An 18,835-nucleotide genomic window follows, 5' to 3' on the forward strand; every position below is an offset into this window, starting at 1 on the left:
GTTGCTGTGTATGCAGATCTTTCTCCCCAAATCGTGGGCTCCTGAAGGAGTCTGGCTGAGGAGAAAGAGGGACTATATCAGGGATCTGCTCCCCCTGCTCTTAAAAACAAAAGTCAGCTGATTGGGGAGCAGTACAGTCCCTTCCATGGGTAAGGATTGAACATGTGGGCTAATTCATATCTGACCTTAAAATGTTAATTTCCTATGTATTTTGTTTATGGCCATGGGAAATTGGTGATGTCGTCATGCTAAAGGTTCCAGAAGTCCAAGTGAGTTTTTGTAATTTCTTTGCAGAAGAACTTATCTGATGTTCTTTTTTTCCTTCTAGGAATAGGCAAGTGAGGAGGCTGAGACTCTGAAGAATGGTTCCCCAGGGCAGTCTGGCCCTCGCTCGCTGGGTATGGAGGGGCACGAGGAAGCTGTTTCTATTACTGTCTCTCTTGCTGTCCCACGCAGCTCATTTGGAAGGCAAACAGGATAATCAGTTCGTCTGGAAACCAGGTAGGAATGTCCTGGCTGTTCCCTTGTCCCATTTTCATTAATGAGAAGACTATTCTTTCCATCCTTGTTCCAATTTGTGGAGTAGTGGAAAATATCTAGAGAGGGGAAAAAAAGTAGATTCTTCTTCTTTATAATAAAGCTTACATTTGCTGCTTCTGACTACATAATTGTCATCTCCATCCGTGATGCTGGTTATCCTACTGAATTTTCATGTTGTTGTCAGTTGAAGTTACGATTTCCATAGTTACATCTGCTCTGCCTTTGTCAGATGTATCACTGCTGTGTGGCACATCGGTTGCGAGAATGAATCTGAATTCAACTGATGTCCTTTGCTAAAAAAGGCTTTGGACCAGTAATCTATGTCTTTGTCTTTGGGGGTACAAACTAGTTAGCTATACATTAATTGAATATTTTCTCACATAGATCCTGTATATCTAGGTGTGGGAACATGAAAAATTATCCCAAGATCTTTGTCCATAAGTTGTGACTATACAGTTGCCCTCATGTGTTTTAAGATCCTTAACTGCCGTGTATATAACTGTATGAATGAGCTGAGTTGAGGTTTGAGGCTTCCATATAACTTACATTCTTTTCTAGTATTTCCTCAGTGTGGCTGTGGAAAAGATGTATTAAATTTAATTTTAAAGGCTAATGCTTTATTAACTTCAGTGATGAACCCCAAACTTCTCGGCTCTTTATATACTGATGGCTTTCTTTCCTCTAGCTTTTAGTTTTCTTAAAAGTTTCACAGAGTATTTAAAGTATGTATTACCGTTTCAAGAGTCCGTTCTTGCAAATACAGATAACTTACGCACTTAATATCTAAGAATTGGAAAATGTGATGTTCTGGAAGATCTGTGGTCCTTGAAGAGTTTTCATTTTAGTCCCATCATCTGTAAATTAAATAGACTGCAAACATATTATGTCGCCATGGAAATATGTGTAAAGGTGATATTTGTAATATTTACATGATCTTGCAAAAACGAAAGTGAATTATGCTTCCAAGTATATTAAGTAAAACCCCAGGACCATTAGAGATAGAGTCTGGAGGAAATTTAATTGCATTAAAGCCTCTGTAAATTCATTTAATTGTGGGCTCTTAATACCACATTAGTGATTTTCATTTTTTACCTCACAGTAGTTTTAGGAAGCATTGAAAATAGTTCGAAAAGTCAATATTGCATTTATGTGAATGGGGCTATTTTATTTTAATCAGGAAAGACTAAATGTTTTATCATATCTAAATAAGCACATTTATATGATTGTACTCCTGTCTAACATTCCCAAAAAAGTGCAATTAAAATGGAAAGTAGCAAATATGAAACATGAATGGGATGTGTTAAGGAAATGGGCTTATTTAGAAGCAAATTTTAAAAATAGGCCTGCTTTTCTGAAAGTAGGTCAGTGGAACAAGATGGTGCAGCCCACTTTTACAATGGATGAACACTTTGATAACTGTCACACTTCAGTTTCAGAAGTGAGGCGCCTTCCCCTCAGACGCTTTGCACAGATCAGAATGAATATCGTGTCATCACTCTCATTTTCCCTGGTATTCATTACTTCTTTTCTTTCCCTCATGAATGTGCCAGCTAAAAGGTGATAACATATATTTTTCCCATTTGGTTTCATTTCTGAATAGCACCTTTATTACTTGTATGTGACCAGACATTTTAAAGGTAGAAAAAATTTAAAAGATACAAAATTAAAAGTCAACACCTAGACCATGTGTATCTTCCTTTGCATATATAAATACAAATATGTTAGTATATAAATGACACAGAATACAGACACACAAAAGTTTTGTTATCATTATTAGTTACAGTTCTGCCAAAAAAGAAATGGTCAATGCAAAGTAGGTAATTGAGAAGAGTTTAATAAAAGGACTATTTACAAAAGTAGGAAAATACGAGCAAGCTATGAGAACAGCTATGAGGAATTGTGATGGAGTGCCCCTGGGCTGGTGTCTTTATTTACAGCTTCTCAGTCTGCAGGCAAAGAAAGGGAGTGGTTTCTGGAATCTGAAGAGAAAACTTTCATGGGGAGGATGCGCGACAGATGCTGTGGCCTTTAGAGGGATATAAGCAAAGTGCATTGAAAAGGTGGGAAGGGGCTCAGGGTAATGAATGGTCCTTACCCACACATCTCCTGCTGGGGATCTCAATGGCGGAATCCAACCCGAAGCCACAAGGCAAGGGAACCCATTGATGTCTCCATCTGACCTGCCTCCTGGGGCTGGAAGCAGAGTGTGAAACGGTGGAGAATGTGGATGTGAAAATATCTAATGTGTACATCCCTGTGTGTACATACACACGAACACTGCTTCGTACAGTCAGAATCATATTCTGCGGAATTCTACTCTCCGGCTGCTTTTATCATGTAATGATGTCGTGATGAACGTTTCACGTTAGAGCTCACGGGTCAGTTTTATCTTTTAGTGGTTGCAGAGTTTTCTGTTGGACTTTTAATAGTTTATTTAATCAGTACCTATTTGTCTATTTTTTCTTCTGGTATCGCTTGGCATTTCAGTGGCTTTTAGTTTTTTGCTATTAAAAATAAAACTGACATGAATGCAGCATTATTTTAAAGGTAAGCCATAAATCAGTTTGAAGAGTCTTCTGCCCTAGAGCAATCCTGGGTCATCACCTTCAAAGACAAGCTCAACATCTTAGAGTCTGTACCTACTTATGCATGGTTAATGTATTTCATTTGAATTTAAAATAAAAACTCCATTGCAGTTGAAATTAGCTGCATTTTTTATATATTATCAAATCCAACAACTCACGTCTAATGTAATCTGGAATTTGAACAGATTTCCATGGAGATCCAGATAAATATACCTTATTTTAGAAACTTAGAAGCCATTTTCTGGATTTAGATGGTAGCTGCCAGTCACTTAAGCTCTTTCCTGGCATCTATTGTTTTTCCCCTGAGTCCATAGGTTAGATGTTAGTCAACCTCATCCAAGTTAGAGGCGTTTCTAAGTGAGTCCTGGCTTTGGGAAAACAATGGATTGATGAATAATAAGTGAGTGATATATTATGTTGCTAAGGATTTCTGTAATGAGGGAGAGACTCGTGAGCCGTCGGCTGTGGGGTCATTGATCCGGCAAGGCTGTTGAACGCCCGTCATCACTGTGATGAGTTCCTCTGATCTGTATTTAGTATCAGGCAATCTGTCATCTCTGCCAAGAAAGAAGGATCATGTCAGCAAGTGTTTGAGATGAGGAGTGATGCTGCTTGTGGTTTTAAATAAACACATAGCTATGCATGGTTGCTTGCTTTGTAGAGATGAACAGATCATGGTCTCTGAAGCCACAGTAACTAGTGGTCTCTTAAAAACTTTCTCAGTAATGGTTCTAAGAAGTTCGTTCATTCCACTGATCCTTGTTGAGACCTTACTGTGTGCCAGGCACTGTGACAAATGTGTGAGATAAGTTGAGAATAAAGCAGACAAATCCTCGAGCCTCATGAACAAGCTAATAAACATGATCAGGAAGTTAGAGAGCATGTTAGATGGTGCTAAGTGCTTAGAAGGAAACATAAGGCAAGGAAGAGGGGTGTGCAGTGAAGGGTGAGAGACTGATATTTTAAGTAGGTGGGCTATGTGATAACTCGCTGAGGAAGTGAAGACTGGAAGGAAGGGAGGGAGACAGTCATGGGGATATTGGGGTGAGGAATATTCCAGACAGAGAGAAGGCCCAGGGAAAAAGGCCCTGAGGCAGGCATGGGTGTGGCCTGTTTGAGGACCAGAGAAGAGGCCAGCAGGCTGGAGCTGAGCAAACATGGGGGACAGTGATGGGAGGTCAGGTCAGAGGGGTGATGGGGCCCAAAGCAGCAGTGTCCTCAAGGTCAAAATACAATTTTGGCTTTTACTCTAGGTAAGATAAGAAGACACTGGGGAGTTTTTACAGAGTGATGACATGATCTTATATTGATTGAGTGATTGATTGAAGTATAGTTGATTTACAATATTGTGTTAATTTCTGGTGTATAGCATAGTGATTCAGTTGTACATATATATATTCCTTTTCATATTCTTTTTTTTACATTTTTTATTGAGTTATAGTCATTTTACAATGTTGTGTCAAATTTCAGTGTAGAGCATAATTTTTCAGTTATACATGAACATACTTACATTCATTGTCACATTTTTTTTTTCACTGTGAGCTACCACAAGATCTTGTATATATTTCCCTGTGCTCTACAGTATAATCGTGTTTCTCTATTCTGCATATGCCTGTCAGTATCTACAAATTTTGAAATCCTAGTCTGTCCCTTCCTATATTCTTTTTCATTATAGGTCATTACAAGGTGTCGAATATAGTTCCTGTGCCCTACAGTAGGACCTTTTTATCTATTTTATATATAGTAGTTAGCATCTGCAAATCCAGAACTCCCAATTTATCCCTCCACTCCTCCTTCCCCACTGATAACCATAAGTTTCTTTTCTATGTCTGTGGGTCTGTTTCTGTTTTGTAAATAAGTTCATTTGTCTCATTTTTTAAAGATTCCACATATAAGTGATAGTGTATGATATTTTTCTTTCTCTTTCTGACTTCACTTAGTGTGACAATCTCCAGGTCCATCCCTGTTGCTGCAAATGGCATTATTGTATTCCTTTTTTATGGCTGAGTAATATTCCATTGTATAAATGTACCACAACTTCTTTATCCATTTATCTGTCAATGGACATTTAGGTTACTTCCATGTCTTGGCTATTGTAAATAGTGCATGTGTCTTTTTGAATTAGAGTTTCTCCCAGATCTATGTCCTGGAGTGGGATTGCTGGATCACATGGTAAGTCTATTTTTAGTTTTTTAAGGAATCTCCATCTTCTTTATCTTTTTTTATGGCCTTTGTTTTAAAGTCTTATTTTTTTCTGCGAGTGTTGCTACCCTCGCTATCTTGTCATTTCCATTTGCGCAAAATACTTTTTCTATCCTCTCACTTTTCATCTGTGTGTGCCCTTCACCCTACAGTGGGTCTCTTGTAGGCAGCACATTGTAGGCTCTTGTTTGATTATCCAATCTGCCTCTCTGTGTCTTTTGATTGGAGCATTTAGCCCATTGACATTTACAGTAATTATTGATAGGTATCTGTTTATTGCCTTGTTTTCCAGTTGATTTTGTATTTCTTCTTTGTTCCTTCTTTTTGTTTTTCCTTTCGTGGTTTGATGATTTTCTTTCATATGATGCTTGATTTTGATCTTTTTCTTTTAAATAAGACTTTAATAGCATCATCGTGGGTGGTCAGTTGAAGTGGAAGCAAGGAGACGAGTTAGGAGGTGACTACAGAAATAAAGAGGAGTGATGATAATAGCTTGAACTAAGGTCATGTCAGTGAAGCTGCTGAGAAGGGGTTGAATGCTGGATATATTTCATGCCATGGTTTTCAACTGAGGGTGATTTTGCCCAGCAGGGAACTTTTGGGAATATCACAACTGGTTGTCACAACTGGGGTGTGCTATAGACATCTGGGAGTAGAAGCCAGGAATGCTGCTAAATGTCGTAAAATGCACAGGACAGTCCCCCACAGCAAAGAATTATCTGGCTCCAGAACGTCAAAAGCGGCCAGATTGAGAAACCTTGATTTAAGGTAGAACCATCCTAATTTACTGATGAGAGTGGGGAGGGAGAGAGATGTAGGGGTGATACTGAGGCTTTGCCCCCAGCAGCTGGGAGAGTGGCGTTGCCATCATTTAAACTGGGCTGAATGGTCAGGAGTTGGTATGGGGGGAACATGAGGAATGTGGTATTGGACATGTTCAATATTTGAACTTGTTAGAAATTCACATGGAGATGTTGACCGGGAAGTTGGATGGGTGATCTGAATTCAGGAGTCAGGTCTCTGCTAGAGATATAAATTTGTAAGTCACTAGCAACGAGGTAGAATTTAACTGGATAACCTTAGAAATGAAGAAGCAACCTTGAAATTTATGATCCTGTATGTGTAAAGGATAAGTTTCTAATGTACTTCCTTTGGGCCAAATGACATTTAAAAAAAATTATTGTGGTAAAATACACATAGCATAAACTTTACTATTTTAAGCGTTTGAGAGTTACAATTCAGTGGCATTTAGTACATTCACAGTGTGATGGAAACATCACCACTATCTAGTTTCAGAACATTTTCATCACTCCAAGTTACATTTGCAAATGTTTATAAAAAGACTGGAAAACAAGTTTTGCTATGAATAATAAGGTCTGAAAGAAAGAAAATCCATACTTGTCTGTTGGTGAGAGTTTGTTTTAACGCCTTAAGTCATCGTAAGAGATCACTCAGCATATTAGAAAGAGCTGGGGCTTTTTATACAGAGGCAGACCCACCTTCAAGTCCTATGTTTCTAGAGAGGAGAAAGTTACTTAATGTCTCTGAGCCTTATGCATCTTTCTGAAACGAAGAAAGTATTTCAGAGGGCTGTTTTGAAAATTAAGTAAATGAGGAAAGTAAATACTTCAGAGGACTATTCTGAAAGTTAAGTACAACAAATATATTGAAATGCCTGGTATATAGTAGCTATTCAGTAAATGTTAGCTGTTATTTTTATCATTACTATATAATAATTTGATGCTTGAAATATTTATTCTTGCTTTTATGTTGTACAGTTTTTTCATATGTTTTTTTCTTTAGACACACAAAAGAGGGGAGGTCGGCTTGACGGTTGTATGTACTGTATTAGTAAATGGTCATAAGTAATTTTGCTGACTTTTTAGCTCTAAAACTTTCTGTATGACAGACTCTTGGAAAGTTTTAATTTCAGTAGCTCCTTCCCTAGTGAATAAAAAGGGTGAGAATAATGACCTATGTTCTAAGAACTAAGTAGATAAGTAAAAATTAATCATTTTGGAAGAAAAAAAGAGATTATGAAAATGACTATGTTAAAAAAAGGGATCTTACTTAGGTTAATATTTAATTATAGCTTAAATAGTAATGTTTTCAGTGTTGAAAATACTTTAAGGAAAAATTGTATATTTTTATATACATAGATAATATATCTATTTCGAGTTCAGGAATTTTAGCAACAGTAAAATGTTCTTAGGAGAGAGCTATTTTTTTGACTATGTCCTAGAAGTTCATGAAATATTTCTTCTAGGGATTTGATTAAATTGAAATCATTTAAATTACATCTATGGATATTAATTTATCTTACAGCCATGTCTGTAATAAACTCTCAGTGATGTTATTTCTGTAATATCAAAAAGTATAGACATATATGGCATGGGATTCACGGCTAAAAACTAGTCCTTTTTCCTTGGAGACTAAACTACTAATTTTATAATCCTTCCAGTAAGTCAGAAAAAGCCTATATTACCTAAATAATTTAAAATAAATTACTCTGATTTTTTTCCTAAATAGTACTGTAATGGAGGCTCCCCGAGGAGAGAGATTTTGTTGATTTTATGCACTGATGTTTTCCAAGTATCTAGAATGTAAATAACTGTGGTATAAAATATCCCCAGCACATCTACATCTAAGTACTTGTAGAATGAGGAACACTGTCTCTTGGAGGGGTGTGAGTGTGTGTATTTCAGAGTGTTGAGAAATGGTGAGACTGAAGGAATAGAACATGTAATTGCTGTTATTCTAGAACTTGAAATATATCTTGAGGAGAGGATATAAAATGAATGAAAACCAAAGTCAAACTTATAAATCTGTAAATATGAAAACAAATGATCCATACTTTCTGGTTCCTTGGTTCTGGTACCATTTCTGATCATCTCCAGAACATATGTTGAATGCATTTTGTAATAAAAAGGAATAGTTGCACCTAGTAAGAAATTTAAGTATTACTTTGATTCTTGTGATGAGATATTACAGTTTCATGTTGTCTTCCAGTTCATTTCCTTGGAGGAAGCCAGTTTCAACTCTTTTTCTACTTAGCCTGATGTATATACCTCCATATTTCTAAGTGATGTACTCATTAATTCTATTTTTTTATTTATAAATATTGGATATTTCCTGTTGATTTCCTGTTATGTTAGTTGAAGATTTAGCTCTCATCTTCTACCCCTTTCCCTCCTTAACTGCCTCCCTTCAAAGTAGTTATATGCAAATATTTAAATCAATGTACAGGAATTATATATTTCTACATACTGTCCTCTGCTGAGCCAAGCAGGATACTACACTTCCACCTCTTTTCTCTTCAGCTTTTTGTTTTACCCAGAGATAAAAAAAAATTCTCTCATTTTTTTGCTTCACCTTTTTTTTTAATTATAGTCAAACTTAAGTTGATTTACAACATTGTGTTAGTTCAGGGGTACAGCAAAGAGTTTCAGTTTTATGCACGTGTTCTTTTTCAGATTCTGTTCCACAAAAGGTATTACAAGGTACTGAATATAGTTCTCTGTGCTATCCAGTAGGTCCTTGTTGTTTAACTGTTTTATGCATAGCAGTGTGTGTGTCTTAATCCCACACTTGAGTCTCCTTCAGCTTCCCCCACGATGCTCCAGTTGATATGTCATATGCCCATTACTCATTTTTTGAAACATTTAAGCACTGTCCCAAATGCCCTATTAAATTCTTTCTTAGGGAATTCTTTCCCTCGCTCTCTGTCCCCCTGATTCAATGTGGACTCCTGAACCATTTTCATTTTGGAGCCTCCCTTTATTTTGTCATCTTGAACACCTTATTCCTGTTTGTTTTGTTTTGTCTTTTGTATTTCTCTTCCTTGCCTTTGAAGCTTTATTTTCTAGAACTGCTAAAATAGGGTACATTAGAAGTCATTTTTCATGTCTGAAAGGGTCTCTTGTCATATACTTGACTGATAGCTTGCATGTGTGGAGTTCAAGGTTAAAAACACTTCTTTCAGAAATTTCAAGGCTTTGCTCTACTGTATTCGAGCCTCCAGTGTTGTTGCTAAGAAGTTTTATGTCATTCTGATCTCATCTCTTTGTATGTTACCTGTTTGCCTCTTTTCCTCTTTCTGGAATCTTCTTTTTATCCACGAAGTTCTGAAATTTCATGATTATATACTTTGGGGTGAATCACTTCTTAATTTTGTTGGTCATTAGGAGAATATTTCACCAATATGCTCATGCTCTGCAGTTCTGAGATTCACTTTTTATATGATTTCCCACCTCTGTTGTCTCTGTTCCTTCTGCAACTCCTTAGACAGATACTTCACCTCTCTTAACAGGTCTTCAAGTTTTAGGTATTTATTTTTTTTCCTTTGTTTGCATTTTTATTCTAATTTCTAAAATATTTATTCTATTTCATCTTTCAGCACTCCCTTTCAATATTTTTTATTTCAGTTACCGCATTTTAAATTTCTAAGATCTCTTACTTCAATGTGATTTTTGAAATTATATCTTGTTTCACAGATGCAATATGTTTTCATTTAGAAGATATTAATTATAATTTAACTTCTTCTTTTCATTCTCTACCACTTATGCTTCCTCTAAATCTCTTTTTCATTCATCTATTTGTCTGATCATGGCCTCTGATATGAGGAGCTTTCTTTTAATGTCTGTCGGCTATTGTCTCTCTTTTTAGTGTTTCCCGTCATTGAAGGTGAGGCATTAAAAGCTGATTGACATTCTGTGTACCTGACTCAGCTGTTTCGGTTTCACTGTCAGACTCTTCTGAGTAGTGAGCTGGCTTTTTTTCTTGGAGGATGGGTTTCTCAAAAATCTGTATCCATCAGTACCAGACGGTCTTTTATCCAGGGCCTATTGTGTGTGTTACTTAAGGTGAAGGTAAGTTGCTGTAATGAAGATGTTCCCAAGTACATGGCTTAAAAATAATAGCAGCTCCTGTCTCTCTCATGGGAAGGCCTCATGGCATTTCCACGTTCTAGTGATGAAAAGAGCACAGAACTGAAGTCTAAAAAAATATATTTCAACAAGTAACATAGAAGTTCCATACAGAGGGGAGGGTACAGCTCAGTGGTAGAGCGCATGCTTAGCATGCATGAGGTCCTGGATTCAATCCCCAGTACCTCCTCTAGAAATTAATGAACATAATTACCTCTCCCCACCAAAAAAAAAAAAGGAACCCCGCCCCCACCCCCCACCAAAAAAAGAAGTTCCATATATGTTCCAGTACTCTGTGAAAGAGAGCTGTGTAGGAGCCCACTACAAAAGTGGCTTCAGTTACTAATGGGCTTCAGTTTGGCTCTCACATGTGGAGGCGGCTGGGCCCTGCTAGGTGATCTCCCTTGGGGTCTTTTATGCCATTGTGGTCCGATGAAGGCAGAGGCTGGCTCATCTGGAAGTACCTGCGCTGGGAAGACTCAAACAGATGAGGTTGGAACAGCTGGGACTCTTTAAGTATCCCTTTCCCTCTCTCTCTCTCTGATCCTGTCCACATGCTCCCTTTGTATGGAGGCCTCAGGGTAGTGAGTATTCTTAATATGATAGCTGAAGACTCTCAGAACAAGCTTCCGAAGAGCAGCAGGCAGGAGTTGCGTGCCTTTTTCTAACCTAGCCTGGGAGCCAGGCATGGCCACTTGGACCACATTCAGTTGGTTGCAAGGGAGTCTCTAAGGCGGGGGCTAGATTTCATCCTTTGATTGGAGGAGTGGCAAAGAATTTGCAGATATATGTTTTAAATTTGCCACGATCCCTCATTTCTGGTCACATTCCATTGGTGAGAATGTAGTTACAAGGTCACTGCTGGCCACAAGGGAAGATGAGAAATGTAGTTTGTAGTCGGACAGCCTTGTAAGAAGGGGAAATGGATTCAGTCATGAGTAACAGTCTTCTTTACAGGGGCTATCCAGTGTCTGGATTAGTCAGGGATTTCGAGAGAGAGAGAGAGAAAGAGAAAGGCAGAGGGAAAGAGAGACAAGAGAGAGAGAATTATTATAAGAAATTGGCTCATGTAGTTATGGAGGCTAAGAAATCTGAAGGCCCAGGAAAGCCATTGATGTAGTTCAGTCCAAGCCCAGAGGCCTGAAAACCAGGGGAGCTGATAATGCAAGTCCCAGTACAAGTGAAGGAGAAGAGCGGTGTTTCAGTTCAAACAGGCAAATAGTGAGTCCTTCCTTCCTCTGCCTTTTTGTCCTGTTTGTTCTCCAACAGATTGGATGATGCCCAGCCGCACTGGGGAGGGCCTTCTGCTTTACTCAGTCTACTGATTCAAATGCTAATCTCATCTGGAAACACCTTCACAGATAACACCCAGAAATCATGTTTAGCCAAATATCTGGGCATTCTGTGTGGTCCATGCAAATTGACACATGAAATTTACCATCATAGTGTCTCCTGAAATGAACCTGCCTACACTGGACTGTCAATCAAAGAACAAGGGCAGAGGTCTGGGCAGACTGGCTCTACATTTAGTCCTCAGCATTTCAGTCACTTCTCTTTTGCGTATGATGCCTCATCGTCTTTTGCTTTGTGTGCTCTCCTCAAAAATGTCCTCTTGAGAGTTGATTTTTGTTGTCTGTTTTCCTGCAGATATTGAGGAAAAGACAGAGGAAGGGAGCTTAGGGGCTAATTAATTCCCTTTATGGACTTTTAATTATCCCCCATGTCAAGCCACCAGCCTTACTACTTTTTTCTAGGGTCTCTAGATCCCAAACTTTCCCAGAGTTCTGCAAGTGTAAATCAGTTTTTTCTGTTGTTGTTACCATGTTCTTCTGTAGGCAGAATCTTCAGCTTCCTTTTCATTTTCAGGTTGCTTACTGCCCCTCTGTGCTCTCTGTGTTCCAAAATTCATTGCTGCGTGTTCTCCACACTGTGTATTTTTGGCCCTTATTGAGTTATGTGTTTTGATGCCTATACTGTCATTTCAAAGGGGTATTAGGAAGGAGTGAAAATATATACATGTCCCCCACATTAATGGGAAGTCTTCTAACTTATTTTTCTGTCGTGCCTATTTTAGGCTATTTATTGTGGAATGGAAAAGTGTTGTTGAAATATTAATTTTTGTGATGACTAACTCAGTTATTCTCTTTGAGCAAGTACTCCAAAATCTATCTATAATAAAATTAATTGGCCCACCGAACTTTTCCCAGGTTGAAATTTGTTTTAATTTAATGTGAATGTTCATTGGCTCTGTATGATCGGTGTTAGGCTGAGCTGTTGGATTGAGGGTTTGATAGGAGAGTGGTTTCTGCCTGGTGGTCAGATGACCAATGAAGAAATTCCTTTATGGCCACCTGGAAATGATCTTCCTTCAACTTTTTCTTTCATGGTAGAATTTTGATATTTAACATAAGTTTGAATTATTCTTAACTCGGAAATTAGAGGATTCCATGCAGAGAAGTCTAGAAGTCCAAGATGAAAACAAGTCAGACCTATCAAAGTGGGACTGAAGTACGAATTAAAGACTAAGAGACAGTATGACAAATTCAAAGAGCAGTCTTAAAAGCTGATTTTATAAACATCTTCACGGCCATGACTTTATTTGCCATGAATAATAGTCCTGATTGGAACCAAATAAAAACAGAAAAAGCTGCCTACCTTCTTATGGATTGATTACGGATTTACTCAATTCATGCAGTTATTCTGATACATCAGCAAAGTTCCCCAAACTTTCCAGCCACAGATGACATCTGCACTACAGACATTAGTGCCGCATATGATATCTGAGACTCAATCAGAGAAATAATTCGAAAAATGTACCTTTAACACTACTTATGTTTACTACTCTCGTTAATACTATGTACTGTTAAAGCTTATTTTCATAGCAAATGTATGAATATGAACTAACCATCTTGTCCTTTTGTTCCTTTTCTTCTTTGGAATTACTATGGTAACGAAACTGTGGTTCATGTAAGGAATCTGTGATATTATTATCTCCTTACATTAAACATTTTCCCCTCAAACAAGGAAAATAATAAGCTGTTGTCGAAATAAGTAGTTTTATCACCCAGCAGTGGGTTTCATTCACGGATACGCTTCACGTCAAAAGTAACATAAGAACGGGTAAGAATGACATATGGATATTTTCATGTGGATTTTCCCTCAGGGTTAATAATTTTTTTAATTGAATGCAGCTGCTCAAAGATTTTTGTTGCTAAGTATACTCACTATGTTGAAAAGGAATGGCTTCCTTTTAAAATCTTTTCTAGAAAACCACTTTGAGGCTTAACTACTTAGCTGTATTTGTAGAGAACCTGCAAACAATGGAGATGCTGACAATCACACTCGGCGGGATGATGGAGAGGTTCAGAGCACAGACACCAAAGTCTGACTGTCTGGGTGCTCAGCCAAGCTGTGTGTGACCGACCTTATGCCTTTGCTTTCTTATCAAATGGGACTAAATGAGAAAATCTGCGTAAAGCATAGTTCATATCCTATAGTACATATCCAATATACATTTTCTGTACTCAGAGTAAGTATTATGTCATCAAGATCATATTAAGTACTCACTTAATGCCTCCTTTTCATCATGTTTAGTGGGTGCTACTGTAAGAGGTTATTCCGTGTCCCTCCCACTGTCCGACATGTAGAACCCAATTTAGTTGGGATATACAGACATGCAAGTATATTGAATATCCTTTCTCTCAAGAGGTCATTTGATATTCTCTTCCTGCACTTTAAAGTTTCTCTTCCAAAATAAGTAATTTTAAAATTTCCATTTCATTGCTTATTTCTATTGGCATTACTTGTGCATCTTAGCTGTTTCAAATATTGGTGCTCCAATAAATATTGTTCCCTGACATGTCCATTCATAAAACTCTATTGTATTGTTTTCAAAGCCAGAGCTGTGAGATTCTATCCCAAACAATGACCAGGCAGAATGCAGTCTCACAGCTTTCTTGAAAGCTGAGGATGTATAAGCTTGTTTGACTGTTTGACCAAACCTGGGTTTGAACTTAGATGGGTCCAGACGATTGACTTCCTCCATCTTCAGACTTGAAATGAGAAAAAAAATCAAGCATGTAAGCGCCACCTTACAAAATTATTATAATGCCTTCTTCATTTATCTTATATGGTCCTGACAACAGCCTGAGATGTTGTGGGAAAGGTAAGAAAGAAACTGAGTTTGAGTAGCCTAGGTGTTAAGTGATGAAACCAAGGCTAGCTCAGTGCTCTTTGAAATTACAGTTGAATTTTTATTATGCAATGGTCTTTGGTTTTCCTCATTTGAAACGTTGAACTTAGAACTCCGTATAGTGTTGTCATTCTCAGTAGAGAGGCTCATGAGGCAAAAAAATGACCACTTTTTTATCTTTCTTCAGATTTCATGTCAATTGGTTATGATTTTGCTGGTTGGTGATTTGATTAACAAATGTTTTATACCAAGTGCAAGCTTCTCTTTACAGCATTCTCTGCTGTTATAGTACTAGTAATTATTAGCATGAAAAAGTGATTATTTTAAAAACTTTATTGAAGTATAATTTACATACCAAAATTTTACCCATTTAAAATGTATATTTTAGTTATTTTTAATACATTTACCAAGTTGTGCAGCTATCACCACAGTGAACAGTTAATCCCTGTTCCCATCCCCAGCTCTAGGCAACCACTGGTCTAGTTTCTGTCTGTATAAATTTGCCTTTTCCAGATATTTCATATAAGTGGAATCGTGTAGGAAGTGGTCTTTTGTGACTGGCTTCTTTCACTTAGCATAACATTTTTGAACCACATTCATGTTATATCATATATAAATGTTTCCTTCCTTTGTGTAGCTGAACAGTGCAGTAGCCTGTTGTATTGATACAGCATTTTTTAATCCATTCACAAATTATTGGACATTTGGGTTGTTTCCACTGTTTTGGCTACTGTGGGTAATGCTGCTGTGAAATACGTGTGCAAGTCTTGGTGGGCATACATCTTCATTCTTCTTGGGAGTGGAAATTGCTGGGTTGTATAGCAAATGGATGCCTAATTTCTTAAGAAATTGCAAACTATTTTTCATAGTGGTCATAGGTTTTACGTTCCCACCAGTAATATATGAGGGTTTCTATTTTTCCATATTCTTGCTAACATTTGTTATTGTCTATTTTATTATTAAATTCATTTTAGTGGGTATGAAGTAGTATCTCATTGTGGTTTTGATTTGCATTTCATTGACGACTAATGATGTTGTCTTTTCATGTATTTATTAGCTATTTGTATACTTTCTTTGGTAAAATGTCTATTCCAACACTTCTTGCATTTTGTAGGCACTTTTTTTGTTTTAGTGGAAGTACTGGGGATTGAACCCTGGACCTTGTGCACGCTAAGCATATGCTCTACTACTGAGCTATATACCTAAGCCCCCCTTTTTGCATTTTCTAATTGCGTTGGTTATCTTCTTGCTATTGAGCTTCAAGAGTTCTTTTTATGTTCTGGATACAAGCCCTTCGTTGAATATGAGGTTTGCAAATATTTTCTTCCAGTCTTTGGGTTGCCTTTTCAGTTTTTAATGGTGTCTTTGAAGTGCAAAAGTTTTGAATTTTGAAGGCCAGTTTATCTCTTTGTTTTCATTTCTAGATCATACTTTTGGTCTCATAGCTAAGAAATCTTTGCATTATTCAAGTTATTAATGATTGTCTTCTATATCTTGTCTTCAAATGTTTGTAGTTCTAACTCTTACATTTAGGTCTATGATACGTTTTGAATCACTGTTTTGTATGGTATCTAAGTTCATATTTTTGCATGTGGATATCCAGTTGTACTGGTATCATTTATTGAGAAGACTGTACTTTCCTTATTGAATTGCCTTGGCATCTTTGTGAAAATCAATTGACCATAAATATAAGGGTTTATTTCTGAACATTGAGCTCTGTTCCATTGATCTGTATGTCTATCCTTACACCAGTACTACACTGTCTAGGTAACTGTAACTTGTCTTGATAACTTTATAATTCATTTTGTAATTGGGAAGTTCTCCAACTTTGTTCTATTTAAAATTCGCATTTGCTATTCTGAGTCTTTTGCATTTGCATTTCCATTTTAGGGTCAGTTTGTCAATTTCTCCACAAAAGCCTGCTAAACTTTAAATACGTATTATGTCAAATCTATAATTCAGTTTAGAAATACTTGCCATCTTAACGGTATTGAGTCTTTAGTTCATGAACATGGAGACTCTCCATTTCTTTTATTTCCTCTAGTGATATTTTGTAATTTTCAGCAGCTAAACCTTGTGCTTCTATTGTTAAACTTATTCATAAACATTTTATTCATTTTGAATGAAGTTGTTTTCTTAATTTCATTTTAAGATTGTTCACTGGTGGTACAAAGATATACAAATGATTTTTTATATAGATCTTGTATGTTGCCATGATTGGTTATTAAGCTTATTATTCAGTGATTAAGCTACTCTCTCATTTAAAATCGATGACACCAGGGAGCTATGGAGCATTTTCTGGACCTCCTAGATGTTAAATATAGGAGTTAAATTTATTTGCAGTACTTACTGCCTAACAGAAGCTTATTGTGTGTTAAAACTCACTTGGATATAATATTGGGGAACTGAGCCTTTTAATGATCTCTGCTACCTCTTATGTCAGAAGGCCTCTCCTAGAGCCTTATCATAGCAAGAATCTTTTTTTTTTTTTAATTTTACAGCAAACAAATCAATAGAGAAAACATCCTTTAAGGTATCAATGAACCATGCTACAAAAATTACCCTTAATTAAATGAACAGACTGTGAAGACTTAGCAGACCCTGGCCAGTATCTTTTAGCTTATATTATTGAAAGTACCTGGTTTGAATGGAAAGAAGTCTTGTTTTTCTGTTTCCTAAAACTCTGTTTAAATATCAATCCTGCAGTCTATGCCTGGTGCTCTGTAATTCTTAGCCTCTTGTGAGTTAAGTGTCCTGTTTTTGTTTTAATATTATTCTCCATTGTGTATCATTATTTGCTTCAAGTAACTACTATTTATCATTTCAACTATACAGTGCAAAGGTGATTATTGCATTCTTAAATGTGATTTTAAAACTGTATTCTGACACTGTAATTTTTCTTCTGAGAACACATGTCCAGCTTTATAAGGTAAATCAATTGGACAGTGTATTTCAGTTAACATAAATTGGTTTTGTACCAGAACATGCGTGCGGTTTCCAGTGAATCACAGCTGTATTTAGTATCCTGAAATGGTGGGAGGTTTTAAAAAGTGCAAAAAGTAACAGGTAGGTGAGAATCTTGTTCATTGTATTTCATTGAGTTTATGTTACAGTTGTCAGTAAGGTTTCTAAAATTGCTGGTGGGGAAATTTGAGGGTTATGAATAACTAGATATTCATGTGTTTGATACCTACCAGCACTTACGGTAAGTACAGAGAATCAGAAGAACTCCGATATTCCTACCCAGAATATTGCGTGTTAAATATTGTATGTTGTTTCAATCATTGAATAATTTAAGTGTAAGTTCCATAATTGTTAATATGTTGATGATATGCTGATGGATACTTGGCTGGCTGCTTTGGTAGTGTAGCCTCCTGCACAGAGCATGTCTTGTAGGGCTAGTCATGAAAGATCACTTTTGAAATTAGAACTTAATAAAAACGTTCCCAATCTGAAGACTTAGCTCTGCTCTCTGGGCGATTAGTGGTTTCATTTCTTTCTCAGCAGCTGGGTAATGATTATGACTCCATATGCAGTGAGAGTGATAAAGAGATTGATTAATTTCACTCAAAAGGGCATATGTTCAAAGAGAAGCCAATTGGAAGGCCATGAATGAAGATCTGACATCTTTGTGGTGGAGAGTTGTAGCCTTACTTGGTGTCCCACTGATGCTGAGAATAGGAGCTCTAGAGCAATGTTACTTATCCTCTTGATCTGTAAAATACTGAGTCTTGCTCATAACCTAGCGTACGTGTATGTGTGTCTGTTCTTGCTACCTTTCCCTGTCTTTGTAACAAGCTATCTGTGACAGTTTAAAAGGTTCCTTTGGCTCCTTTACCCTCGGGATGCCTTTGAGTTGTGTGTTGTTATTGATCAATAGAACCAAGGTTGCTTTGAAACCATGGCTGCATTTGGAAAACACACACACACACCGCAAAACAAAACCTTTCTATATTTTAGTGTGGAAAACTTCTTTAATATTATAGCAGTGTAATATATTTTATTACATTTTATTAAAAAAAACAAACAAGAGAGACTCTTTCTACTGCGATATCAGTTTACATTTATTTGATGCTTCATATTTTCAAGTAACACTTCTTATCTTAAATATACCTTTTGTGTACCACTCTCATTTTCATGTATTCTGTAATTTTTAAAATGAACATTTTATGATGACTTAAAAGTGATTGAAAACTTAATTTTTAAGAGAAAAATGAAACATCTATCAAAATTCATAGGCTCAAATTTTGACAAAAGGAAGATAAGGATGCACAGCTGTGATTTTAGCATGGCACCTAAATTTAATGAGTTTTGTTTGAGTCTGTAAATGATGGAGTGTATATTCCTGAATAAACAAAATGCTTGCATCCTTTTGGGAAGTGTCTCTTATA

General features: G+C 36.8%; 1 protein-coding gene across 1 annotated transcript in view; it reads left to right on the forward strand.

Moving 5' to 3' along the window:
- The first annotated feature begins 315 nt into the window (after positions 1-315).
- The window catches only part of THSD7B (thrombospondin type 1 domain containing 7B), a 657,597-nt gene continuing 639,077 nt past the window's right edge, over positions 316-18,835 (forward strand). Inside the window, 1 exon segment of the mRNA XM_032479372.1 lies at positions 316-501. Coding sequence (XP_032335263.1) covers positions 363-501 — 139 coding nt within the window. The 5' untranslated portion in view covers positions 316-362.

Source organism: Camelus ferus, chromosome 5 (assembly GCF_009834535.1).
Source record: "Camelus ferus isolate YT-003-E chromosome 5, BCGSAC_Cfer_1.0, whole genome shotgun sequence".
NCBI lineage: Eukaryota > Metazoa > Chordata > Mammalia > Artiodactyla > Camelidae > Camelus > Camelus ferus.